Raw genomic sequence first — 27,978 nt, 5'->3', positions numbered from 1 at the left:
AAGGTGGCTCTGCATAGATGCCCAGCATGAAGTTCACCGCCTGAGCCAACCCTGAAGCAAGGCGCACTTTTAGTCCTTCTGATAGGTTTTCTCTCAGTTTTTTTTGTTTTTGTTTAAAACCAAGCTACTGCAGCTTCAAGTATTTTGCATTACATAGAATATTTTTTATAAATTAGTTAATGTTATATTTTCAATATTCAGACATATACTATAATATATATACAGTACAATAAATGCTCTCATTCTTTTTTTAATTTTTTTTTTTTTGATAAATCCCTGAGAATGTATGTTGACAGTCGCTAAGTTTCCACATGCACAAGCATCGTGTGCCATGCTTCTGGACGAACAGCACTGCAAAGCCACGTGGGTCAGCCTTTTAACTATTAGTATTTCATTTTGTTGGTTTGTTTAAATATGCTGAAAATGTAAAGATGAGTTACAAAGGAGTAAAGCTGAATCCATTCGAGGTACTTATCACAGAATGGAGGTGTTTTGTTTGGTTTTTAAAGCCATTTCAATTATTTTTTTTGAGGCTGTGAACGTATACAGAAAACAGGAGAGCTATGTGGACTTTCGCCACTTGACAACATATACTCAGTGTAAACCAAACCTTTTTAACCTCTCTCTCATACAAAACCAAAAAAAAAAAATTATAATAAAATAAAAGGAAAGAAAAAAAAGTAAGAAAAAGGGAAAAAATTAAAAACACACAAACTTTCACAACATGACAATTTAGTCTGCAAACGCAATAGAACTATACACATATAATACCGGTGTGGCTCTGTTCTTTAAGTTAAAAAGGGTACAAAGGCAGGCTCAAGTAAAAACAAACCATCCCTCCCATTCCCACCCCCCACCCCCATTCATACAAGTTCTATCAACCAAACCTCTCCCGAACCAACATCATCAGTTTCTTTTTGCCTTTGTAGATTTGTTTCAGGTTGTCAATAAACTGTGTAAACTGAATGTGTCCATCATGTGCCATTAAGAAGGTCTCTCGGGCCTTGCTGAGGAACTCGATAAACTCACTATAATGCCGAGGACTGATGTGTGTGAGTCGTGAGTGCGTCGTGTTGATGTAGGCCCCAATTGTGGCATCCAAGAGCTGCCTCAAGGGGGCCTTGTCCAGTGACATGAGCTTACCGGAGTTCCTCCTTCCGTGAAGTCCCACCATGCCAGGAGTGGTCAGAGTGCATCTGCGCAAAATGTCTGACAGTACCGTTGCACACTTGACACTCTTGACCACCAGAGGTATTATAGCCGCAAGCTCATTTTTACCAAGGGAGTGGCTGAGCGCACAGGCCCACAAAACGTCATTAATGGCAGGGTGTGTGTCCTGATTGTAGCTCAGGTTGAGATGGGTCATGGCCAGGGTGGCCAGCTTGTAGGCCCTCATGGGGTACCCGCGGTGCTCCATGTACCGTGCTATTGTAAAGAGCTGGGTGTAGCTCATGCCAGTTGTAGCAGCGTCAAGAACAATTTGGTACGCCGTCTCAAAAGCAATGTGATCCTTTTCACACAAGGTCAGCGCGGAGAGGGCACAGTTCTGAGGGTCCTTCATGGCACACTGCAATGCAAGTGTCCGGGCACTGCTGGCCAGCTTTTCCTGCTGGTGGCAGTCCAGGTGGAGGCGGACGATGGTGCTGTTGGACATCACGGTGGTCGCAACTATACTTGTGGCCTCAGTGGGAGTAAAGAGGGTAAACCAGCTCTGCATGATGCTGTCCAGGGCATAAACACCTTCAAGGAACACAGAGAAGCCCTATTACTGACGAGGAGGCTGCCCAAAGGTCTTGCCTTATGTCCACCTCATAATCAGTACTTACATGGTTAACCAGCACAGGACATGAGCTAGGCCAGAGGATCCTGTAAGGTAATGGGCCTGGGAGCAACCTTTTAGAATAAGGTCATTATAGATTGTTATTCAGGGAGATGCCTGAAAGGAACATGAACTTCCTGTAATAAACTTCCTCGGGAGCTGGTATTTGCACTATGCTGCTTTGCCATTTCAGAAAATGGCTTTTTGCTAATGAGTTCTAGTTCACTGGGGCCTCCTGTCAGTTCTCCACTACAGAATCTGAGGCAGAGGAAACTATGACTCTCACCAAAATACAGACTTTTTATGTGGTATGTGTGTTTGTAACTTTCAAGTATACACAATACAAAATGATTTAAGACACACAAAGAAGCAGAAAAATGTGCACCATTGTCAAGAGAAAAGAGTCAACAGAAGCAGACCTACGGATGACTCAGATGTAGGAAATAACTGACAAGATCTTTATAAAAGAACCATTTTAAGTGCAGAGACCCAATACACCTGAGCCGAATAGGAAAAGCCTAACTGTGAGTGATTTAAAGAGAAGGTACGAAAATCTCAAAGAGAAGTTAGGTATATACCTTGGTACAGGGTTAGGGAAGTTGTACAGCAGTTCTTCAACTGGTATTATCTTTGTATTGCTTCACCGAAGCATCACTTCAACAATTTAATAATATAATTTTTATATTGAGACCAATTTCCCTTTTTCCAAAGTAACAAACCATTTAAGATTAATAAAAGAAAAAAAAAAATGAGTTTACAGGATCTAAAAACTGAGGAGGCAGTGTCCTCTCAGGAAGAAGTGTGTACCCTTTTTTGATGCAAACAGGAAGGGAGACGGACAATTGAACCAACATTTATTTAAGGCAACCACCACTTTGTTTGTTGGCATTCCTACTGGAAATGTAGTTTTCTTTGGGACCGATTTACTGTTAGAGAGGGGAAACAGTTGGTTGACGGGTCTCACCAAATGCAGATTATGGGCAACCAGAAGGATCTTCCTATGCCTAGCTTTCACATACCTGAAAGCTGACCTACCCCACACCCAGTAATCATTTATCTGCTGGATACAATGACATATGCCCTCAGGCGATAAAGAAAAATCTCAGCACAACTAGATAGCTTCATATTATTTTCACTAAAATGGACTGAACCACTAACCCACAGTCTCAAGTTAGTTTCAAAGCTGGTTTCCAACCTACTAAGGATTAACTCTGGAACTCTTTAATATAAAATTATAAACCTGATTATCACAAAAAGTTACCAAAAGCACCTTAAGAGAGTGACAGAGCAGCAAAAAAAAGTATTTACTCAGTGACTTAATTTTAAAAGAGTCTGAAATCCCACAAATGTGATCTTTTGGAAGAAGAACAATGTGTGTATAACTAAAGGTTGAAGGCAGTGGCTAGGGAAGACCCTGTAGGTTGCTAGGAGGAGCAAGGAGCCTTGGAGAATTCAAGGTAAAAGACCGAAAACATTTTTATATTTGTAAATGACGAGTTAAATCCGACCATGAGGCCCCTGGGAAAGCTCCCACTCCAGAGTTTACCTACCCACTTCAGTAGCACACGTTACCAGCCACCTCACCATCTCCCGCCGTCGCCAATTTAAGGTTGACAGTGTCATTCGCATAACCTATAAAGACAGGATAACAAAATGTTTCGTAAGATTAATCTATGTCAATGGAAAAGGAAACAATTCATCCCAAGGCATAAACTACTAGGAATATTCCCTGCTACCAGAAGGATGGAGAGCCATATTTAGAGCCAAGTTCTGCATATCAATTTGAATTCGTTCATGGCTCCCCAGCCTAGGAGACAGAAGGCCCACATTCTACTCCAGGTGGGCTGACTGACCAGATGCAGCATCCTGGGCAAGTTGCTCAATTAATCACTTTTCTCATCTGCAAAATGAGAGAGCTAGACTGCAACATTAAGCGCGGTCCATGCCCTCTTCTCCTCCTCAGCTTTAACAAATTCCATGGTCTAGATTTTTGAGGCTTCTCATGAACGAATTCTGACTAGGAATCCTCAGTTGGCAAAGAGGTATTTTAGAATAATCATTTTAATTATCCCTTCAATCTCTGGTTGCTGTTTTTCCTGGTGATCATGAAGATAACCCCAGGTCTACGGAAAGAAATCATTTTTGGCATCATTAGTCATCTGATTTTGTTTTTCACTTTCTAATAAGATCCCCAAATAAAACTATCCATCTCTTGCTGCTTCCCCCATTCAGAACATCTGGGACATGACATGCCTAAAGCCTCAGAAAGGTGTTGTGGGATTCCTTCTTGGGTCCTAGAGAGAATAAGGCAGGGACTAAGTTCTCAGTAATCTGCCATTTATCCAAAAAAACCTGCCAGAATTCCAAATAACCAGAAAGTTCGTTAATGGGTCTTTCTGCCTATGAGGCAAGTGATAAAAATAAGCCAACTAGCATCAATTTATTTTTAAAAAGAGACTTCTAAAATGTCATTGTATAGGGCGCCTGGGTGGCTCAGTTGGTTAAGCGACTGCTTTCGGCTCAGGTCATGATCCTGGAGTCCCGGGATCGAGTCCCGCATCGGGCTCCCTGCTCGGCGGAGAGCCTGCTTCTCCCTCCGACCCTCCCCCCTCTCATGTGCTCTCTCTCTCTCTCTCTCTCTCTCATTCTCTCTGGCTCAAATAAATAAATAAAATCTTTAAAAAAATAAAAAATAAAAAAAAATAAAATGTCATTGTATAGCTTAAATGCAATCCCCTATACTCTCTGCTTGTATAGTACCATACAGGGTAAGTGTACTTTCCTGTAATCTAATCCTTAAACTTTATTAATCATCATAAGGAGAATCCATAACTAAAAAAACAGATTAATCATCTATTCAGGGCATTCTATTCCCCATACTTAAGGTAATTAGATAACAATTTCTTTCACTGCTTTTAATGGTTACAAAAAGCAAATGTTAAAAGAGAATTCCTTAGAAAAGTCAAAATTTTATAAACTTTTCAGTCCCTGGTTTACATAGTAATTTTTTTTAGAAACTATAAGGAAGCAAACATCTATCTGTATGACTAACTCAAAATGTCCTTGGTAAAACATCTAAGCAGGTCTCTGGAAAGGTGAAAACTGGACCCTGGCCCAATCACTCCTCCTTTACCGAATATGCTCAGAGTTATAAAAAGGAGCTAGAACTGCCCATCTATTATGAAAATGCAAACATCAATAAAAATTCATACTTCCTCTAAAACTTTAACCCTAACAACTGATTCTTTATTATACACGATAGTTTCACTTAAGTCTCTTACTAGAGATAATCTCCTCTATTCGCTAAAGTAGAAACAGTGATGTTAAGGCTATAATTCAGAAAATGACCTTTTTTATTGAAGGACAAAAATAGGGCTTCTAAAAGTACAGTCCCTGCACCTCAAGCAGCAGTCTGGTTCGGCTGGGAATGACCGCAGCTCTGAAGCACAGTGCTCTCCTGAAATCTAACAGCTCTGTGCACTGAAGAGTCATGTGGCTGCACTAAAATATCCAAACAGAAACAACCTGAGATGGTGCCTTTATTTAGCAGTCCTTGGGGCCCCAGGAAAGACCACCAGTCACGTACCTGCAGGCCCAGTTCCAGAGACACTTTCAAAAGAGTGATGTCTGGCAAACTGTCCATGAGAGTTGCTATTTTAAATGCATCTTGGGCAAGCTTGAAGATGTGGGATGAGGAGTGAATGTTTTTCTGGATGGATTCTAATACTGTTTCCAGCCTCCGAACATCACCTGCAACAAACAAGGGAAAACCAAACCAAACCAAACCAAACATCAAACAACCACAACACACACACACACACACACACACACACACAGGAGGAAAAAAAGGAAACAAAACAAAACATAAAGCACAAGTTAATTTACCTGAAATGTTCACATATAGCACAAATGTTACTACAACTAAGGGTCCCAGAGTTACTGAAGTGCCTATGAATCGCAGTTTCACAAAAAAGATACACCAAGACACACCCCTAGTGACTAAAAGCACGTATTAACCAGAACCAACATGAGACAGCAAAAAGCCCTCCCAGTTCCTATTACATATTTTTGGTGAATATTTCAGGGAGGAAAAAAAAATGTAACCTAACATTTTAATCTGCTTCTGAACCTGAACCACCATTTACATGGTGTGGCAACTAAACCTAAACTCAGCCAGCACCAAGTTTAATGATGCAATTAAAAGAGGAAAATGTCGGGCTCAAGTGAGCAGCACCCATCCTACCTCATAGGCTAACATCTAAGGAAAAGGATCCCTTACATGTGGACATTGGCACCACGATTGACAATTTAATAGAAAACATAATCCTTTAAAAAAAGAAAAAAGGCAAACTAACACAATAACCATGAGGCCTCAGGACAATCCAGTACCTTTGGCTGCAGTCAGCATGGTGGATGCCAGCTCACACTGCTGGGATTCTATGTGGCTTAGAGTGAACCAACGGGGATACCGGTTGGGAACGACTGACGCAATATGGTGTGGGCGGGTGAGGTCTCCCGTCGGAGCAGTAGATTCCAATACTAGTAACCTGTAATGAGAAGACAAGATAGTTGGTTCCTAGTTATTCCTTGTTCATCCCCTTGGCCACAGGATCTGGTCAGAAGGCAGATGAGTGGGTAGATGGTGGGAGAAACTGTTCAGGTCCTGGGTGCAGGAAGAGCTGGTACAGCTACACTCTGCTATCTGGATGCCAAAGACACCTTGTTAATTGCTCAGTACTCAAACCTAAGAGATTTCTTTTCTTTACCATCATTCAAAAATGGAACACTGAAGAGATCTGAAACACAAAACTTGATGTTCACCTACTATAAAATTTTTGAATCTTATCACACTCAATAAAAAGTAAAAGTCAACAGAAATTCAGAGGCAAGTGAATGAACATTTAAGACTGAGATTACAACAGTCAGGGAACAGTGGATAGCTGAAATGGATAAGCTAACTCATTAAAACACAAAATAAGGGGGAAGTTAAACAAAAATGGCCTCCTTTCCATAGATTCATACCTCCTGCAGAATTAGTTCCTTATTATATTAGGAATTTATAGTTAGAATATGTTGTATCAATTCTCTCAGAGATGATGAATGCAAATGATCCAAGTATTTGTCCTCTGACAGCCTTGCTTAAATTCAGTGTAATCTCTGATTTCAATCAATCTATCTTTTGATTAAGAATATGTCGACAAATAAAGAACAATTACTGAAAACAGAGCACATGCTTAGCGATCTCTTCCAAATATAAGTACCGAAGAGATTAGCAGAGTAGCTACAACTGCAGTTATTCCTTCACAGTCATCAAAACACTGACCTCAACTCAAGTATACCAGTGTTAGGGAGTAAGAGCTAAGGACCAAGAGGTATTAACACGGTCAGGGTGTGATGCTGGCCTTGGGGTCCCACCCAAGAGCAGTTACTGTTCGGGCAGGCCAAATGCCTTACTTTCTTTTCCTTTTATCTAGGGACAAAGAGATGTTAGCGCATTAAAGGGTGGAAAGGTAGGCAATTAAGTAATAAGAATTTTGGTGGAGTTGCTATTTAACTTTTCAAAAAACCCAGAATGTTCCTGTGTTCACCAGCAGATCTTTCCAGAGTTGCTGTAGAGGAAACTAGTCAACAGCCCTGAAAAGATGAGAAAATGAGTGCTAAAAACACCCTCTTCCAGCTCCCCCACCCTTCCCCCACTTCCAGAAAGACGAAGAAGCAAGTAAGCTACAGGTCTCTTTTCTTGCCTGTTCCCTTGGTGCCTTAAGATGCTCTAGTAGGTCACACTACCTCCCTTCCACAGCAGTCCTTTAGCAGAAGTAGTGGCGAGGAGAAGAAAAGAGGTGGAAAATAATCCCCCAGTGCCCCACTAGGATAAACAAACTGCCTTGGCAGCAACCAAGGACAAACATAAATGAGTTTCTGAGTGTTAGAAAAGCAAGCCTTTCCACCTCACAGATACCTTCCCATAAGCCAGAATCACAGAGAAACCTTATCACCTTTTACCCTTCAACTTTACAGTGGTCACAGCAATAGCATTTGGTGGCACCAAAACATTAGCATTCTTCTCTTTACAACAGGAGCAAATTCTTAAGATTTAAGAAGTATAGAGCTGAGTATCTGTCTTTGTCTGACAACTTCTATTTCAGCTTCCAAAAATGGGAATAGGCACTTACTTACAAAACTGTGCCCTAAAATACAAACCAAGGGGCATAAAGTAATTTAGTGGGTGTGGGGCACCCACTAAATAATGAAAATAATTTCATTATTTTTACTTATGTTAGTTATTAATTTATTTGGGGGTATTTTTAAAAACAGATGAGAATTTCACAAGGTTTCTCTGATAGGTTAATGAGATTTCATGGTGCCAAAGGAAGAATGCCAAGTTAAAGGATGTCAGCCTCAATACACACTGACACACACGTAGGTACGTACGTACGTACACACACACACACACACCCCCACCCACTCACTCACTGCACAGAAAAGAGGCCCCCTGAAAGACATAAACTACCCTCATACAAACAAGAATTTCTTTTGAATCCACTACACTGGTTGCAGACAGAGAATCTCTGGTGAAAAGCTTCTATGGGATCAAAGTATTCTCCAACACCTCAAGCTCTTGGGTGTGTACATGGTTTGTCTTTGGTGACTATAACTGGGTCTAATCTGCACTTTCACATAGGAGTGTTTTAATTTTTTAAAAAAGAAAAAAATCTCATGTTTTAAGAAAGGTGGATATGACTTTCAGGTCCTTAAGGTTTAATAGGCAACATGTAAGATTAAAAAATATAATCCTGAATTCATTAAAAAATACCTAGACAAATTCATGATAAAAATATTTGGTGAATAGACTTTAAAAAGGAAAGTGAAAATAGAAAGGTCAGTGGCAGAGAACAACATTTTCTGATTATTATTATTATTGTAAAGGAGGGGCTGGAAGCAGTCAGAGTGCGGAGAGCAGGTCCTGGAAGATGCCTAACAGTGATGCCTTCAACCCTAGCCGCAGGCCCCATCTTCCCTCATCCTCCAGTTGAGCACAAAGGTGTTTTGGTGATCCTAAGGCCTTCCCGCACTAATGATGGAATGTGGGATTAAAGCAGGTGTGAACGGCTCCCTCAGTTATTACATTCAGGCAAGTATACTTATTATTTACCACTGCTTCAAAAATCTAATTTTTTCAAAACAACCAACTATTTAGGAAGGTTTTAATCGGTGCTCCCTTATGATTAAACTTGGCCTAAAACTGTTCTCTAATTCCCAAATTCTAGCTTCAAGAGAAATAAGGAAAAAGCCACCAAGAGCACAAGTACGAAGCAGTCTAGGATACAGTTCTTCCCTTACTGTAAAACAAAAGCCAAGCAAACCAACAAACAAACCACCACTATAACAATCCAAGAAGCATAAATAGTTTCTTTAGCTTTTCTGCTGCCTACAAGAAATATGAATGAATGAGAAGTCAGTGAACAGCCATTCTTCCCCGTGGGGAATCTGGATCGCCTCTGCCCGGCCGGGCTGTGAATACGTACCGCATCGCTCTCAGTGCAATTTTGTATGCCAATTCAGCATCATGAGGTAGGAGAGAGGTGAAGAGATACTTGGCAAATGTGTGCATTGGAACGCTCTCCCGATGGATTATTTCGCCTAAACCACTATATGGTCCGGCTGTGGGAAGAGAGCATACACATTTTACATTCCTAAAAAAGGAACTAAGACTTCTTGTAAAGTATATTTTTTTAAATTTTTATGTAAAGTTATAACATATACAAGCTAATCTAGTTCAGAATGTAATCAAAGTGACATAGTAGAAAGAAATACAATGCTTAGTCAAAAATGATTTTACAGGGTATAGTAGCCAATATTGAATTCACTTCAGGAACAGTCCCCCAACTAACTGTACCACAGCTAAAATGAGAATCACAGAACTAGGGGGCAGAGCTCTTTCATATTATAACTGCTTCAGAGAAAGAAACCCTCCAAAGCACAACATCTCACTGAATTCAAAAAACATTCTCAATGTTTAACATCTGAGCATCCAGATTTTCAAATGCACAGATGACTTTGCGGCTTAACTTTGGAATCTGCCCCTGGACTCAATCAGTCTTATGGGCACAGACAAGCCGGGTTTCCAGAAAAGAGTGCTCTGCCTCACGGGAGGCATCTAAACCACAAATCCCAATACAATGACTTTAAACACTGTTGCTTCTAATAAGCAGAAATAGATATTAATTCTCAGAAAGTGATTCATAATAAAAGAATAGTTAGTAACCCATTTGATACTCACCATAGGCAAAAGAAAAAAAAATTAAAGTAACTGGAAATCTACCACTTTGGGGGCTCCAAAAGACCAATTTCAAAAGCAAAATTACATTTAAGCTGTCAAAATTCATTTCTTAGTAAGTTATGATGGGAATGGTGGCAGAGCTAACTTCCCCTGTGTGCTCTCTGAATGCTGCCCCTAAGAAAGGCGATACCAAATTTTAAAATAAATTTTGAAAGGAAACCACAGTGGTTAGTTCAACTACTTTCCACTTAGGTACTTTGAGGTTTAGTTCCTGTAAAGTGTTTAATAAATTAGTTTCCATGTCACCTTTGGGTAACATCTGTTTCACGATTTCTAGAATTATGAACCATGACACTGCTGCTCAAAGGACATAATACATTTGTTTTCCATGAGAAAAATCAGTCTGGCGAAGAGTTTAGAATGCAAGAAATGGCAGTTCAGAAGAAATGGTGAGAGGAGTTACTGAACTGGGCACTGGGTAGGAGCACAATACAGTCTAGATCACTTCAACAGAGATTATTTTAACATTTCATTATTTTATTTTTTGTTTAGTATTTTTAACTGCTCATTATTTAAGTACTTTGAAAATAATATTTTCATAAAATCTTATTTACCTAGGCAAACTAAAATCCATCCTACGTTTCTAATTTTACCAAATCTATTACCCTTCCTATCTTTAAGACATTTAAAAATGTTTTAGTGACCCAAAAGTCTTCAAAAGTTGATATAGCATCATAGTTCTGCCTTTAGCCAAATTTTTAAATTATTATTATCATGGACTGAATGTTTATATTCCCCACCCCAATTCAAATGCTGAAGCCCCAACTCCCAGTGTGACCGAACTTGGAGATAGGGCCTTTACACAGAGGTAGTGAAGGTGAAATGAGTTCACAGGGTGTGGCCCTGATCCAACAGGATTAGTGTCCTTATAAGAACAGACATCAGAGAGCTCTCTTGCTCTCTCTCCCCCTTTGCCTTGTGAGGGCACAAGGAGAAGACAGACATTTATAAGACAGGAAGAGAGGGCTCACCAGAAATTTAACTGACAAGCACTTTGGCCTTGGACTTCCCAGCCTCCAGAACTGTGAGAAATTTCTATTGTTTAAGCCACCCACTCTGCAAGTACTTTGTTATGGCAGCCTGGGCAGACTAAAACACTCTTATTTTACTGAAGTTCTCATTATAGCAAATTTGTGGATTATCCATTTTCTTCATTTCTCCTCCATTTCCTTTCAGTGTTTCCCTTAAATCATCAAGTTACCTTTTCATGCTATGCAAAAACAAACAAACAAAAAACTCCAGGATGCATAATCAACACTTAATGTTATGACACCTCCCAACAAGAAAAATATTCAGTCAGGCATCACAGAATTATTTACGGATTAATAATGACTGTAATCCCTGAACTCCCAGAAATGCTTTACCAATATACCAATTGATCCAATATGCCAGTATTGTATTGTGGTCAAAAGTGATTAACACACAGCAACAATACAGGGTTATTGCTTTTTCTTTTTCAGAAAAAGTGAGCATCTTTTATTTCAGAATAGTTAGTGTCTGCTAACTACTTTGCCCCTGAAATTTCCAGAGTGTAAATACATGAAGAACTTGGTGCCCCAGTGTCGTGAACTCAATCACGGAGTGCTTATTTTCGGGAGCTTATAGAAATGGTCCCTCGGCTTCCCTTTGGACTGCTTCCTGTCCAGCACTACCCACTTTCTACAGCCCTAGCAAGACCAGGAAAGGAAAAGAGGCTGTGATGAGTCAAAAAGCACTCCATATCAGGCACAGTTTAAAAAAAAAAAAAAAAAAAAATGTTTAACGGGGAGAGATGCACTAGTCAAAAACTAAGAAAAACTTTTAAAATATTCATGAGTAATGAACGTGGAGACATCCAAAAAGGCAAATGATAAACAGGTATCAGACACTATCAACTCTGAAAAACACACATACTCTTCCTGTCCTTCAGTATAATGGCAATCAAAAGTTGGTTACTAAGAGCCAGTGATAGCAGTAAGAGTTTGTGGCTAATGATACTGCTTATATCAAAAGGAATTATATAGGAGGAAACCAAAACAAAACAGTAATGAAAGAATGAAGATCACTTGAAATTTGCCAAGATAGGCTTTTTTTATCTTTAGAAGAAAAAAAAAACGTTAAGGTGAGGGCTTCAAAAAATTATTATCAGGAATTTTACCAAAATTAAACATGATATTAAAAACATTTTCCCTTTAATTTTATTTTTTAAATAACATTTTCCCTTTAAAATGCACTTCTAAAACATACAAATGTGTAATATATTTGATGAAAATATTTTCTTTCAAAGAGATCTTTAGCTTTGGACAAATAGAAGAGGTTGTGAAATGTTATTTTCTCTAAGTCCCTTCCCCGTATTGCAGCAGTTCTGAATATAAGATGAACACACCACACTTTATTACCCTATCAATCACAGAGAATCCCACAATAATACCACCCACGTACTGAAGAGATAGAAGCAATTTTACCAATTAGGCACCACCTAAATTTGCGTAAAAGATTAGGCTATTACACTTATTACACTTAACTCTTTTCCAGAAAAAAAACAAAAACAAAACACAAAACAAAACAAAACACTTTTTAAAAATAATGCCAACCAAAATTTCTTAGGCCATTCAGCTCTTGACCTTATAAAAGGAAGAAAATTAGACTTTGCCTTAGAGAGTCCATGAAACTTTAAACTTGGTGAATCTATGCCTAATGAGTTCTCCGAAATAATTAGCACAGTGGAAATTCATTCCTGCAGCCTCCAGTCCTTTGCTAGCATGTGCAAATGACATACTCAAAACCCAGATGTCATGTAACAGCCATAATAATAATTCAGAGGAATGCCAACGAATTTCCATTTCATTATTTAATTGATCAAGCAAATAGGTACATGGCTACCAGCGATAACTCACTAAATATCAAACTTGCATTTATCTCAGTAATAGCACAGACTAAATAACAACAGTCCTTTTCAAAGTTTGTGACATTCAATGGGGCTCATTTCTAACAGGCTATCTTACACGACCACTTAAATCAAACGACACACATCTGAACATCTATACTTTTTGACTGAGTGGTACTACTTTTTGGATAGTAAACATTCCTATGACCATACCAATCAGAATAACTACCATACTGAATGCATTCAAGCAATACTCCCAACATAAAGAAAGCTTAGGGCCTCAATAAAATTGGCAAAACAAGTGGAAAACTTCTTTATCACACTACCTTCTAATAGGAAGACTGCTTGCTTGCGAAAAATTTTCACCAGTGTGTCATCCAATTCAATTTCCTGAAGCTTGGAAATGAGCTGCTCCTCATTCCGGCAAACCTTCTCTTGTGTGTATAGCCCATCAGGCATGATACGCTGCTGTCCCAGCCCTATCAGGGCTACTTCCACAGCTAGTGTTAAATAGGATTCCCCTTCTTCTAAGAATTTGTGTGCAGGTAGATGTTGATATTCCAGAGACTTGCACTGTCCCATATTCTCTGTAAAATGTCACAAACGAAATCAGAGTTCAGATACTACTTTGGCCTGTACTGATAGGTGTGAGTATTTCTTTTACCCAGTACTGAAAAATGAATTATTTGAGAACTATATAATGATTTTCTAGGATCTTTTAAAACATGACCATGAATGACCAGATATGTGTGTTTTGGGGGAATGAATTTACAAACATTTTTCTCCCAGTGAAAATGAATCACCAAAAAAACCCTACAAATCTTCTAAGAAGACATCGTAAGAATACTTAAGAGTGAAAAAAGACTTTAAACAAGAGCAAAATTACATGACTACAATAGGTACCAAGTCTTTAAAGCATGGCATTAAAAAAAGTTTCCAAACTGTTATCACAATGTTGAAATTTAATGAGAAAGGGAGAGAACACAACATTCATAATCCAATTTCAAGGTCCTTTCTCTTACCAAAGAGTCATCAGTTACCAAAAGAGGAATGATTCTTTGAGCATTCTCTTATCTCTGTTAAAAGTATTTCCCTTAGAAATGTTAACAAAGTTTAACCAGCAAACTCCCAAGGAAAGGGAAGTCAGAGTCACACTTTTCACAGTCTTGATAGAGTTTGGGGCACCCATAACCCATGAAAGGCAAACACCACAGGAGAAATTGTGGAGGTGCAATATAATTAATCCTCTGAGTTCACCCAGGCATGACAGCAGCCGAGGGACAACCCTTCCTGCCTCCCACACCTCCATCCACAGCCCATGGGCAGTCATTTTAGGGATGATGCTTAAGTCTCAAGAGGCAGAGAGAAATTTCAAAACACTGCTTTACAGGAATGTGTGATGTAAAACACTTTTGTATGTACCTAATGACATTAGATACTTCTCTTAAAGTAGACTACAACCCAATTAGGTGACAAGAAACTTCTAATGCAGGCAAATTTCTAGTTTTAAATGCTATGATACACATCTTTATTTTAAATCATGATGCTGAAAAACAGTCATAAATGCAGATAAATTCTTAGATGCAGAATCACTGGCTAGAAGAAAATAAGTATCTTTAAGGTTCTTAGAGATTTTTTATTTATTTATTTGGGAGAGAGAGTGAGATAGAGAGAGAGCATGAGCAGGGCGGAGGGTAGAGAGAAAAGCAGACTCCCCCGCTGAGCAAGGAGCCCAATGCAGGGCTCCATCCCAGGCCCCTGGGATGATGACTTGAGCCGAAGGCAGACGCTTAATTGACTGAGCCACCCAGGCGCCCAGTATCTTTAAGGTTCTTAACACATGCTGCCAACTGTCGATTCTAAGACTTTTCCCAGTTTGTAAAGCCTTCCACAAAAGCACGCTTTCCTTGCTCCCCTGCTCACTGTAAGTACTATTAAACCCTATGGATTCATAAAACAAACTGTGACAAAAACAATGACCAATGCCACTCAGAGCTTAAGGGAGAAAAGCACATGAGAGAATGCCACCAGTGTTACCTGTAAAATCGGAGAACCCAGAGAAGTTTTCATCCTCGATTCGGCAGGCTTCCATGAGGCTGCTGAAAAGAGTTCCCACGGGGTCCAGGGGGTGTCCAACCCAGCCCTCAAGATTGGTTATCGAGGTGATGCTTTTATGGGGTAGCTCTGTGTAAGAAAAGGGAATTGAGAGATGGAAACAAGTAGAGGAAGAGAGGCTTTACCACTTAATAGTGGCATCGTAACGAATTAGTACTGAATTCAATTGGCAATTCCTCTTTAATGAAAAAAACAAAGGTACACATAATTCCCAACATGTTAAATATTTTGTGTTCATAAAGTCTATCTGTAAATCAGTATAAATGGTGCCAACTTTCCAGGACAGCCCCCAAACGTCAACTCGTGTGTCCAAGGTACTGGGTGAACATTATTACTTATACTATTAAATGATGTTGTATGAGGACAAATGAGTTCCAAATTTTCATCTGAGAAGCGAGGAACAACTCCCCTCACTTCCCCAAGAGTGGCAGTAGAGAAGACTATGAAGTCCCCCTGGAATGATCACTGGCTAACTATATTAAGAAGATACCCTCAGAGTCAATGTTCACTGGGTCATCTACACTGGAGATTAGAGAGCGGTGGTAACCTGGGTCCAACCTGGACTCCCCTATGGAGATCATTAAACTACTCCCCTTGCACCTATGGAAGGCCTCATTATCATGGATCCGTATGCCATTTAAGGGAGGGCCTATAGCATTTAAGGGGAACTATAGCAGACAGAAGGTAACATATAATTTAGATGAAATGTGTCCTTTTCATTTTCTTCACAGAATGGTAGCACTTTTCAAGTTCTTATGTTAAATTACAGAGTCCTGAGAAAAAAGCTGTAAATATTTTAAGATATGTTCCTTGTTGTAAAGAATGCAGTATTTTACATCCAAATGTTTACTAATAATAGTTCCTTCTTAAAGGAAAATATAATGAAATCTATATACAACATAAAGTATCCAAGACAAAAACTGGCTTTTTACAAATAGCTAAAGAAACATTCCATGAATCCAGTATTCCTTTAGAAGTCTTCCGGTTTTGGACTATCAACTATCAGTACATTAAAAATAAAGAATGGCCTGGCACAAGGTATTAAAATTTATAGAAGCTGGGTCCTATATTCCTTGAAAGGGTCTTTCCCTTTGGTTTCTGTCACTGGCTTTCATACACATAACCAGTATGAAAAAAGGAACATGAGTATTACTCTCAGAACAACAAAATATGTATGTTTGATGGGGGGAGGAGAGGACGTGTGTGTGTGTGTGTGTGTGTGTGTGTGTGGTGAAAGGAAGTGTTGTACTTACACAGATAAATCTATTACCAAGTGATGGAAATGAGAGAGAAAATTTTATAAAGTATTTCCTCTATTTTCTTTCCACACAAAAATTAGTGAAAACAACACGGAAATGAGGGAAATGAATTTTAAAAAAGGAGTACAATTTTTTTTCAGAATCAAGAACCTACGTGAACTAAGAGAACGACAAATACCATATGATCTCTCTTATATGTGGAATCTAAAAAAAAAAAAACCAAGCTCCTAGATACAGAGAACAGACTGGTAGTTGCCAGAGGCAGGGGTGGATATGAGTGAAAGGAGTCAAAGGGGAAAAGGTACAAACTTGCACTTATACAATGAACAAATCATGGCAATGTAATGTATAGCATGACAGCTATAGTTAATACTGTGTTACATACTTGAAAGTTGCTAAGAGTAAATCTTAAAAGTTCTTGTCACAAGAAAAAAATTGTGTAACTATATATGGTGACAGATATTAACTAGACTTACTGTGGTGATCATTTTGAAATATACAAATACCGAATCATTATACCGTATACCTGAACTAATATGATTTTATGTCAATTATATCTCAAATAACAAAACCTGACATACAATGCCAAATAGTACTGAAAATGTATAAGGTATATATTTCCTAATCTTGACCACATAACAAATAAATGTCATGAAAATCTGGAATTATAACAGCTATGAAAAACCTATTCTTTAAATATGGACAAAAAAAGGGAGGGAAAGATACAGGTATAGAGATGCAATCACAGTAATACTTAAGAATAGTCTGAAATAAGTTTTCATTGCTCACAAGATAAAAGAGAAATGGGTCCAAGAGTGGTTTCAAAGACAAAGGAGTCTAACTTAACATATATTCTAACTTACCTAAACAAACTAACATTTTTATACTTTTCATTTCTTAGATATTGCAACATTTTTATTAAATTTATTTTAAACATTCCTAAGAAAAGTTTGTAATATGATTTTTTAATCTAATAATCATCATGACCTAGCTTTAATTTTACAGTATAAAAAATACCTCTCTCTCTCTTAGCCTGGATATTACTATCCTTCATAGTTTCCAGAAGTAGGTATCTTCTGGCTATATACTGTTTATATTTGGGAGGAGGGGGTATTTCAGAAAACTTTTCCAAAGGTCCAAGCAAGATATATTGCAAACATATGGAAATCAGTTATGTTATGAAGAACATGAAGAAATGGACAAAATAGTGATCACCAGGGATATTACATTCCAATTCCATTTAAGCTCCCCTTTTTTGGTTCAAATTTTAACTCTAAAAAATTTTCTGTCATCGTACATATGATAATGTTAGTTAACATTTATAATAAGTCTGATATAGATGGTATTAAAAGTTATAACAAAAGCTCACTTTAACCTTCAGCTTATTTCAACAACTTTTGATAAATTTTAGCTGTATCCTTCGTGTGTGTATAATCACAGAAGGATTAAAAACAAAAACATGACTCAAAAAATCCCCCAGCAACTAAAAGTATCTCTCTGAATAAGCAATAAAACTCCAGAGTGAAAAAACAAACCTAATCAAAGAAACATAAAAAGGTTTATACCTACAGGAGGAACAAGAAGTGCATCGATCAATCAGAAAAAGCATATATACATTTTTTCTGGTCAGGGCCTTATGCGTGTAAATAAAACTCTCCGCAATTGCTATTACTCAGTAATACTTATTTAAAATTTAAAAGATTAATAGTGAACTAAGATGAAGTGAAGTTAAATTAAAATGTGTTGTCAGTTAGGCAGCTCATCAAATGTTATTTACAGAATTTAAAAAATCCAGGAGTTTTGATCACTTAAAATAAATACCATGTCCTGAAGTACAAACTGTTACAGGTAAAAAGTTTTAGAGTGCTTATACACTGTGCCAGCTCTTTTAAGAGCTTTATAGGGATTAACTAGTTTAATTTTCTCAACAACTCTTAAGAGACAGGTCTTCTACTGAGCCCCATTCCACAGATGAGGAATCTAAATCACAGATTTCCAGTCACTGCCTAAGGTCTCCCAGCTGGGACCTATGGCTAGGATTCAAACATAGACAGTCTGGCCCCAGACCCCTCACTGTTAGAATTAAAACACACTTACACAAAATAAGATATTTGGTTAACTGGCATTTTCAATAATTCAGACATACTAAATAATTACTTGAACAATAAAAAAAAAAAAAACTATCCCCTAAAAAAATTAACTAACCCAAGAAATAAAAATCTTATCTCTTACAACATTCAACCAGGAAAAATGTGCCTAAAATTTCTCACAGATCAGCTATTAAATATGCCCAATGAGTGGTGAGTAAAGTCCTCTCCATTGCTCTAATTTTAAAAGGCATCTCTCTCAAGAGAGGACAAAATCTAGTGATGTCATCACCAAGAATCCCATTCCAATGGAAACAAACTCCTTCACATTCACCTTTTTTTTGAGTTCGGAACATTTCCAACTGTTTCTGTTGCTGTCGTCTTAACGTGTTAACAATAGCTATTGCTAATCTCAGTGCTTCTCTGGGGTACCCATGAGAACGTAATGCGTCCACTCTTGCACAAGCTGTAGGAACATGTTCTAAAACAAAAAGTTAAGGGGAGAAAGTTGCCATCGTCAGATATGTCTGTAAAAACAGCATTTAAATATAGTAAGATGTTTTTCCCCAAAATACTATTAAAAAGACACAAGAACCTACTTCTGAACTTGGATTTGAATGAAACACTCAGCTCCTACTGCCAAGCATTCATCCATCTCCCACTGAATCCCTCCACTCTGCACCTCCCACTCCAGTAATGCTATAGAAACGAAACAAAGAAGTAAGTCATGGAAATGTCTTTCCGGTTTGGCCACTTACCATGCCAGAGGGGCCACCCGCGGGAGTCAAAGAGGGAGTTTTCAGTGTCGTCATGGTAACAGTAGTTGGTGTATAGGTCACTGCTGATAATGTGCTGCAAGTGGCTATCCTGCCAGTGGAGATCGCACGCCTCGATGGCTCGGGTGAACACTGTCCGATGTGGCCTGTTCGATGAATCTGTTTTTCCCACAATTCAGAAAGCCGGGTCAGCTATTATTCACATGTGAATCCATCAGTCATACCATTCTGTGGCCAGATGTTCATGAACACACCCACACACACTGTCCTGCACCCCCTAAGCGGAAGGATGAAGGTGAATACTCTCATGTCCTAAGTACTAGGAGGCAAGTCAGCCCAAAGAGCCACCATCCACTCACTTGTTTTATCAAACACACACACTCTGCAGCCATCAAAGCTAAGGTTAAAGGCATCCTGCAAAAAGAAGTGTCAAGTCTAGTTTCCATGCCAAATACACTCAGAGGAGGCACTCGGCACAAAAGTCACATGAAAACTCACTGCTCCCCACTTCTGAGGTGCTGTGGTGGGCTGCCCTGATGGGATCAACAGCTCTCACAAACACTATGCAAGAGATGCGACACCAGCCATGGAACCTTTCAGGAAGATGCAATCAGCCTTTAAAGATATGCAGAAGGGTTGTGCTTTTGGTTGTATTTTTTAACTATATTGTGCGGTTTTGCACAATTAAAACTATTATGCTTCTTGGGATATAATGATTAAATGCCACTTTATATCCCAAAGGGCATAAATGCATATATTTAACATTTCACAAAGCCACACAACATAGCTACAAAACAAACCAGCGCACTTACCTTGCCCCTACAGGCTGCCTCCTGACTCCTGGGCAGGTTCCATGACTGGTGTGATGTCCCCAGCATAGTGTATGCTGGGGCATCACAAAAGAGCAGAAGCAAACACTCCGAAGAGGATTCAAGTTTCAGGACCTGACGGAGAAAAGAAATGTTTGGGGAATAAAGAATATTCTCATCCCAACTCCTGGGATTATTCAGTCCCTCTGGATAACATGTTCAAATTCTGTAACTGCAATCCCACCCCTTGGGTCCCCACTCCAGACTTACCTTCAATTGTGGCACAAACCTTAGCAAGTCTCAACTGAAAATCAGGGTAACAAACTATGCTTACGTATGTGTATGTTACTTGGCTCTAGTATCACCCCTCACTGTACTGAGACTTAATAAGAAGCAAACCAAAGCTTTGGCTAAGCAAAGACAAAAAGGGAATCATAAACACCAAAACACAACCAAATTGAGAAGAACTCTGGGAACTCATCTAGGACAATGAGTTCAACTCCCCTATTCTGCCGATGGAACCGAAAACCCAGAGAAGTGACATGACTTGCCAAGGTTACATAGCCAGGCAATGGCAGGCAAGATCAAAACATAAATATCCACACTCCAAATTCAGCCATTTCAGCTGTTGTGAAAGGCTTCTGAGAAGTCTTTAACATTAGAGTGAGACATTACTTCAGCTTGGTTTCAGATCAACTTAGATACATCTATATTTGAATGCAAGACGTATCAAAATGTACGATGACATAATTTGAGAGGCATAAATACTGACGTCTCTGCTACGGCCCTGCCCAGTGCACAGATGCACACCTTGCAAATAGGAAGAGGGGGCCCTATATTTAAGGGCCTTTGAACCTATCAGGCCTTTTTGCTGAGCAAGGTAGAGATACTCCTACCCAAGAGAAAATTGGTTCCATGACTTCTGTCATTTGGTTAAATATTCCCAAGTCCAAATTTTATACATTTTAAGTGACTCTGTCATTTTGATTTTTTTATTTAGCTCAAATCACAGAAACAGAATTTAAAACTAGGAGACTTTAAAAAAGCAACTTAGTATTATGCATGTATTAAAAAATCAGAGTTCTACTTCTCAATCTGGCTCACTGTGGTATCAATAATAAAATTAAGTTGTAGAGTATGATTCCATTTTAAAAAAAAAAAAACAAAACCCTCAACTTTTCCCATGTTTGTATGTATGAGCAAAGAGAAAAGTACAGGAACACACCACACTTTTAACAGTGGTTAGCTATAAAAGGCGAATAAAACCAATTCTAACAAAGAAGATTAAATATTCTGGCTCCTCTAAACAGAAAACAAAAAAGAAAAAAAAAAGCTAAATACTAATGAAATAATAATTAAATGAAAATATAAGATAGAAAGCCTCTAATAACATGGTAAATAAAGGTTGTGTATATAGACAATGACTACAAAGATAAAACTTGATTAGTATCAAAATTATGGTCCATTTTTATCTTACATGTCTAGTTTTTTTTATTTTTGCAACAAGATGGAAAAAAGAAATGGATTATCTAATGAAATTTTCAAAATGATAAATATACAAATTTATAAACAAGTTTTAAATAAAGTATATAACACATTAATACATGCTGATTAAAGAAAATTTGGGAAATTCAGAAAAGTAAAAAGGGGAAAACTAATAGCTCTTTTATAAAAAAATTAAAATAAAAAAATTGGCTATCATTCTGGTATACTAAAAAAAACCCTACTCTTTCAAAGAATGTGGATTTTAAGGTTGCTAATTAATTCTAACAAATAATCTTAGCGAAGACAAGGCCTGATTCCCCTTCACATTCACTCCAGTGTGCCAGCACATCCAATTCTGCCCACGGCCTGAGTCCTGTGCACACTCTACCCAGCTGCAATGGTGTGGCTGCTGGGCTTTGCTAGCTACTGCAGACTCTCCCCTGCATTCCAATACAGGTATGCAGGCCGAACATCAGTGTCCCTCTGTACAGATGTCTCTTCTGACAGCCCCTCTACAGGATGTGGATATTCTGCTAAAAACAGGAACCCTGTGCCTTTAGGCCCAATAGCGAGAAACACTGCCCTTAGAAACTAGATTCTGACTTCATGTGCCTCGACCAAACCAAACATGAAATGAACTTTCATCTGGAGGCTGGACCTCTTCTTAAAGGCTCTCTAAAGTCCATGGAATATTTCTGTTTAATCAAAGAGAAAGTAACCAAACGTAAAGTAAAGTAGTAAACTGTAAAATGTTAGGAGGGCAGTCCCAAAAACTAGGTGGGAAGTGAAACACAGAGAAACCTCCAACTATAGTTAATTAAAAGGAGATTAATGTGATTACCTATGTAGATACAGGTATGCCCTTTCCTAGCAATGAAAGAAAATAAATGTTTAATTGTTAAATTTGAAAATTCTAAGTTTCTGGAAAAAAAAAAACGGAATATACTTATTTTCTTTGAAGTTATTAAACAAAATAATCATGGGCAATAAAGATACGACAGATTTCAAATACTAAAATCCCAAGGCAAATAACTCTAGACAAAGCAAAGCCAGATCTTTTCCAAGTCCTAAAACTTCTTTTTGATTGGACAAATCCCTACGGAGTAATACATCTGATCTTCTCTCTTTGTAGAGACTGAAAACACTATGCTAACATTCATACTCAACACAATGTCCAGCTCTTTCTAGTAGAACCAACTCCATATAGGGCCAGCACATACAGAATGACAATTGCGATTCTGGATCCTTCCAGGGTCATTTAACTCCCACCTTACATCGATCATAACTTTAAAGTCTGTCAAATCCCCCACAGCATCTCTCCCCCTGATCCCCAAAAAAGGCAGCAGGAGCACAAAGTCACACAAAAATAGTGACATGAATTAGTGAATTAAATTTTTATTTGTAAGATTTAACTTCTTTAAGGGCTTGGTTCTGAAAGAGAGAAGAAAATAGTACAATAGCTGGAAGGGAAAATGAGGCCAAGGAAGGATTTGAGGTTTTTTGGAAGATGAGAGGAACTTGATCTAAATGGGTGGATCCAACAGAAAAGGAAAAGCTGGGGACGCCTGGGTGGCTCAGTCAGTTAAGTGTCTGCCTTCAGCTCAGGTCATGATCCCAGGGTCCTGGGATCGAGTCCCGCATCGGGCTCCTTGCTCGGCAGGGAGCCTGCTTCTCCCTCTGCCTGCCTGTGTCTCTCTCTCTGATAAATAAAATTTAAAAAAAAAAAAAAAAAAAAAAAAAAAAGAAAAGGAAAAGCTGAAAAAACAGCATAGAAATGAGAGACACAAGTCCTTAAGAGGACATACGGAAATGTCTGAAAAATCTCTTAGTTGTCCCAAAGATTGGAGGGCACTATTAGCTTACAGCAGGTGGGAACAAGTATACTAGACAATCCTTTACAATAAGGAATTTTCCTACTCCAAATGCCAACAGAATCTCACGTCCCTCCAGCCCGGTCATAAATGTTTATTTGCTATATTATTAAAACTAACAATTTTTAATGATGAAATTACAAAGCAACCCCAATATGAATTGGTTTGCACCAACAGAGATAAAAACACACAGTTTCTCAAGCCTGTCAATATTTTGTTTTACAAGGTAATATATTACCACCCTATTCCATGATTTTTTAAAATTATTTCCAAAATTAAATAATTAATAGGGAATTTTAACACATACTAATACATAAAAGTATAATACCTATCTGTATTCTGATAGTATGGAAAAACCTACACAAAGGAATCAGGTAAAAATTAAAAATGCATACATTCATATTCAAAACATGAATGCCTAAATTACTGTAAGTTCTAGTGGGCAAAATAATTTTCCTACATATATTATGAGTTACTGTTATAAGCATATATGCACAATTAGGTGGATACAAAGTGAGCAGAATATTACCGTGGACTCACCTTGGTTGGCATTTGCACCCTGAGGCAAAGCATTGGTTAAGTTGGGTAATTCACTGCCATGATTTCCATCTTCCCATGGACAGACATCAACACTGTTCCACTTTTTCAGCTGTTTTAGCCAACTGGCCTTCTGCTCCAACTTGCAGTGGGGGTTTAAAACTATACACATCCACAGAGCACCTAATTTAAAGGGAGAGAGGGAAGTAAATTTCAAGAATTATAAAAATTTCCAATTCTAATAAATAATGGTACATTTTAAATCCTTTCAAAATGGACTCAGGTCTGCCATTTTTATAACTCAATTCTCTCCTTAATCCAAGTGATAAATCTCATACAGAGTTTAATGGAAGAACAACAGAGCCCGAATTTGAACCAAATATCCAAACCCTGTTACACATAAAGATGAAAGGTATTTCAAATGATAACTGTAATCACCTTCTTACTTGTGTGACATTTTGGACAAAAACGTCAATAAAGAATACAACCCTACAGTCCAATTTGCCACTTTAATTTACAAACAGGTTTTATATATGAATGCTGCAACAAACCACTCTAAATTGTTCTTCAATGCAAAAATTAAATTTCCCTTTTTATAATAAAATCATAAAGGTATAAAATGGACGCAGTTTCCTAGTCTTCTTATAAGCTTTCCAAACTTTATTATGTTTTTAAATTAGTATGCATATCTATATATCAATATATATATTTATATATGAATAAATCTTTAAAAAATTCACTTAAACATACTTCTGTAAATGATTTAACCAGAAACTAATCTTATTATAAGTGAAATCACTAAATTTATGTCTTTATGTGAATGAAATCATTAAACATGCATCAAAATTTCACTTGTTTTTCAAAGGAAAAGCCATAATGAATTTAGAAGGCATAACTCATAATTTGAATTAAGTAATGATAAAATTTATTATTCCTTTCTACATTCTTCAAAATCAAAAAATTCAAACAATTTTTCGTAAGTTCTAAAACTTCAAGTTTTACTTTACTAATTTCAACACAAGACAGATTCTAGTATTTCAAACCCATTCTCAACACTTTTTCTTTAAAAAGGTATGTGTATCTGTGTCTATTTTAATCAACTATGTTAGCCAAGTGAATAACAAAGGTAGAAATGAGCAGTTTGTTTTGTCCAAAAGAGATGCTTTCTATCCTTCCACATTTAAAATTAGCAAGTTTTCCAAGTGTCCATCAATAGATACATGGATAAAGATGTGGTGTGTATGTACACACACACACACACACACACTATGGAATAATATTCAGCCATAAAAAAATGAAACCTTGCCATTTCCAACAACAAGGATGGAACTAGACAGTATAAATGCTAAGTAAAATAAGTCAGTCAGAGAAAAGACAAATCCCATATGATTTCACTCATATGTGGAAATTAAGAAACAAAAGAAATGAACGAAGGAAAAAAGGAGGGGAAGAGACAAACCAAGAAACAGACTCTTTTTTTTTTTTAAAGATTTTATTTATTTATTTGAGAGAGAGAGAATGAGAGAGAGCACATGAGAGGGGGGAGGGTCAGAGGGAGAAGCAGAATCCCTGCCGAGCAGGGAGCCCAATGCGGGACTCGATCCAGGGACTCCAGGATCATGACCTGAGCCGAAGGCAGTCGCTTAACCAACTGAGCCACCCAGGCGCCCAAGAAACAGACTCTTAACTATAAAGAACAAACTGATGGTTCCCAGAGGAGAGGTAGGTGAGGAATGGGTAAAATAGGTGATAGGGATTAAAGAGTACACTTACAACGATGAACAGGGTAATGTATAGAATTGTTGAATCACTATATTGTACACCTGCAACTAACATAACACTGTATGTTAACTATATTGGGATTAAAATTAAAAACTCAATAAAATTAAAATAAATAAAATTAGCAAGCTTTTTCAATTACAGAATCTAATATTTTAAATATCATATAACTTTTACCAACAGAAAATAAAAATGGCTACAACCTATTCAAGCCACAGATATCTAAAAATTACATTTCTATATTTTTAAGTGCCAATTAAAAACAAAATGTGATCAGTTAAAATGAAATAAACCCACTATAGCTTATCTCTCCCCATGAATACAAAAAGCAGCAACCTGAGTACTCTACAAAATAAATAAAATAAAAGCAAGCAGACTGGAGAAATAAAATTTTAAGTAAGCCATATCAGGCTGATTTCCTGTTACTTTTTTCCCCTCTTTTGCCCTGGCTTGGAGAGAAGATTAACTCCATTTGGGGAACTCTGTAGAGGGCACATACAGCAAAAACTTAAGAGAAATCTCATCGAGATCGTGAGAGAACTGGGAAAAGGGGCCCTCCTCACACTCAGGAGCTGGAGAGGTAGATCCCTAGATGCTATGTACCAACAGGTCTAAGTCCTGTGCACCAGAAAGACCAAAGGCAGCAGAGCAAAACTTTGAAAACTATGGATATTGCCACCCTAAGAAGATGAAACGGAAGTTATGGTCTGAATCTACCCTGGTTGTTGACCATATGCTTTAAAAAACAAAAGAATGCTCCAGAGGACTTTAATAAGACCCAGACTTTCAGGGGACGCCTGGGTGGCTCAATTGGTTAAGCATCAGCCTTTGGCTCAGGTCATGATCCCAGGGTCCTGGGATTGAGCCCAACATCACATCGGGCTCCCTGCTCAGTAGGGAGCCTGCTTCTCCCTCTCCCTTTGCCCCTCTGCCCCGCTCATGCTCTTTCTCTCACTCTGCACTCTCTCAAATAAATAAATACAATCTTAAAAAAAAAAAAAAAAAAGACCTAGACTTTCACAACATAGTACTCAAAATGTCCAGGATCCAAAATTACTGGGCTTACAAAGAAACAGGGAAATGTGATCAATTCTCAAGGGAAAAAACAATCAACAGATGCTGACTAAGAAGAACCAGATGTTAGAATTATCAGAGATTTCATAGCAACTATTTTAACTATGCTCCATGAGATGAAGGTAAACACTAATGAAAGGAGTAAAACACAAACTATAAAAAGAACTAAATGGACATTTTAGAAGTGAAAAAGATATCTGAAATAAAAAATTCACTGGATGGGATCAAGGGCAAAGTTAGTGAATATGAAGATAGTAATGATCTCATCTGAAGAACAGAGAAAACCTTAAAGACAAGTGGGAAAACATTTTCAAAAGGTATAATATTTGTGTCACTGGAGTCCCAGAGGATGAGACATAAATATGGAAAAATATGGAAGAAACAATGACTGAAAACTTCCAAATTTGGAAAAATATATGAATTTTACAGAATGAAGCAGCTCAGCCAACCACAAAAAAGGTAAACTCAAAGAAAGCCAAGCCCAAACATCTCATAATCAAATCACTGAAAACCAAAGCTAGAGAAAAAATCTTGAAAGCAAAGAATAATAAAACACAGTATATTGAAGAACGACTCAAATAATTAAGAGATTTCTCATCAGAAATCATAGAAGACAGAGGACAGTGGAACAACAGCTTAAAAGTGTTGAAAGAAACTGAAGTGTCAACACAAAATTCTATATCCAGCAAAAATATTGCTCAGGAATGATGGTGAAATAAAGGTGTCCTCATATCAGGGAAAACTAAGCATTTGCTGCCAAAGAGACCTGCTCTAGAAGAAATGCTAAAGGAAGTTCTTCAGGCTAAAGAAAAATAATACCAGAGGGAAACTGGGAAATACAGGAATAAAAGAAGAGCAATAGAAATGATAAATACCTGACTACATATAACAAACTGCTTTTGTCCTTTTATGTTCTTTAAAATAAATATGATTATTGAAAGCAGCAATTTGAACACTGCCTTGTGGCATTTTAAATGTATGTAGATGTAATACACATAAAAACTGTAACATAAAGAAGGGAGAGTAAAGGGACCTATAAGATTGTTAGATTCTACATCCTACTTAAAGTGGCAAAATATCAACTCAAAGTAGACTGGTTAAGGTTAGGTATGTTTATTATAATACCAGAACCATTAAAACTATACTAAGAGATACAAACA

General features: G+C 37.8%; 1 protein-coding gene across 1 annotated transcript in view; it reads right to left on the bottom strand.

Moving 5' to 3' along the window:
• Positions 1-844: 844 nt before the first annotated feature.
• ZSWIM6 (zinc finger SWIM-type containing 6) overlaps positions 845-27,978 on the bottom strand; it is a 197,643-nt gene continuing 170,509 nt past the window's right edge. The window contains exons 6-15 of the mRNA XM_044916658.1: positions 23,969-24,148; positions 19,246-19,422; positions 18,822-18,968; positions 15,064-15,210; positions 13,353-13,613; positions 9,346-9,481; positions 6,209-6,366; positions 5,406-5,569; positions 3,370-3,451; positions 845-1,740 (exon numbers count right to left, since the gene is read on the bottom strand). Coding sequence (XP_044772593.1) covers positions 878-1,740; positions 3,370-3,451; positions 5,406-5,569; positions 6,209-6,366; positions 9,346-9,481; positions 13,353-13,613; positions 15,064-15,210; positions 18,822-18,968; positions 19,246-19,422; positions 23,969-24,148 — 2,315 coding nt within the window. The 3' untranslated portion in view covers positions 845-877. The remainder of the gene's footprint in view (positions 1,741-3,369; positions 3,452-5,405; positions 5,570-6,208; positions 6,367-9,345; positions 9,482-13,352; positions 13,614-15,063; positions 15,211-18,821; positions 18,969-19,245; positions 19,423-23,968; positions 24,149-27,978) is intronic.

Source organism: Neomonachus schauinslandi, chromosome 7 (assembly GCF_002201575.2).
Source record: "Neomonachus schauinslandi chromosome 7, ASM220157v2, whole genome shotgun sequence".
Lineage (NCBI taxonomy): Eukaryota > Metazoa > Chordata > Mammalia > Carnivora > Phocidae > Neomonachus > Neomonachus schauinslandi.
Note: the sequence above shows the minus strand (reverse complement) of the source record. Positions and strands in the feature narration are given on the sequence as shown.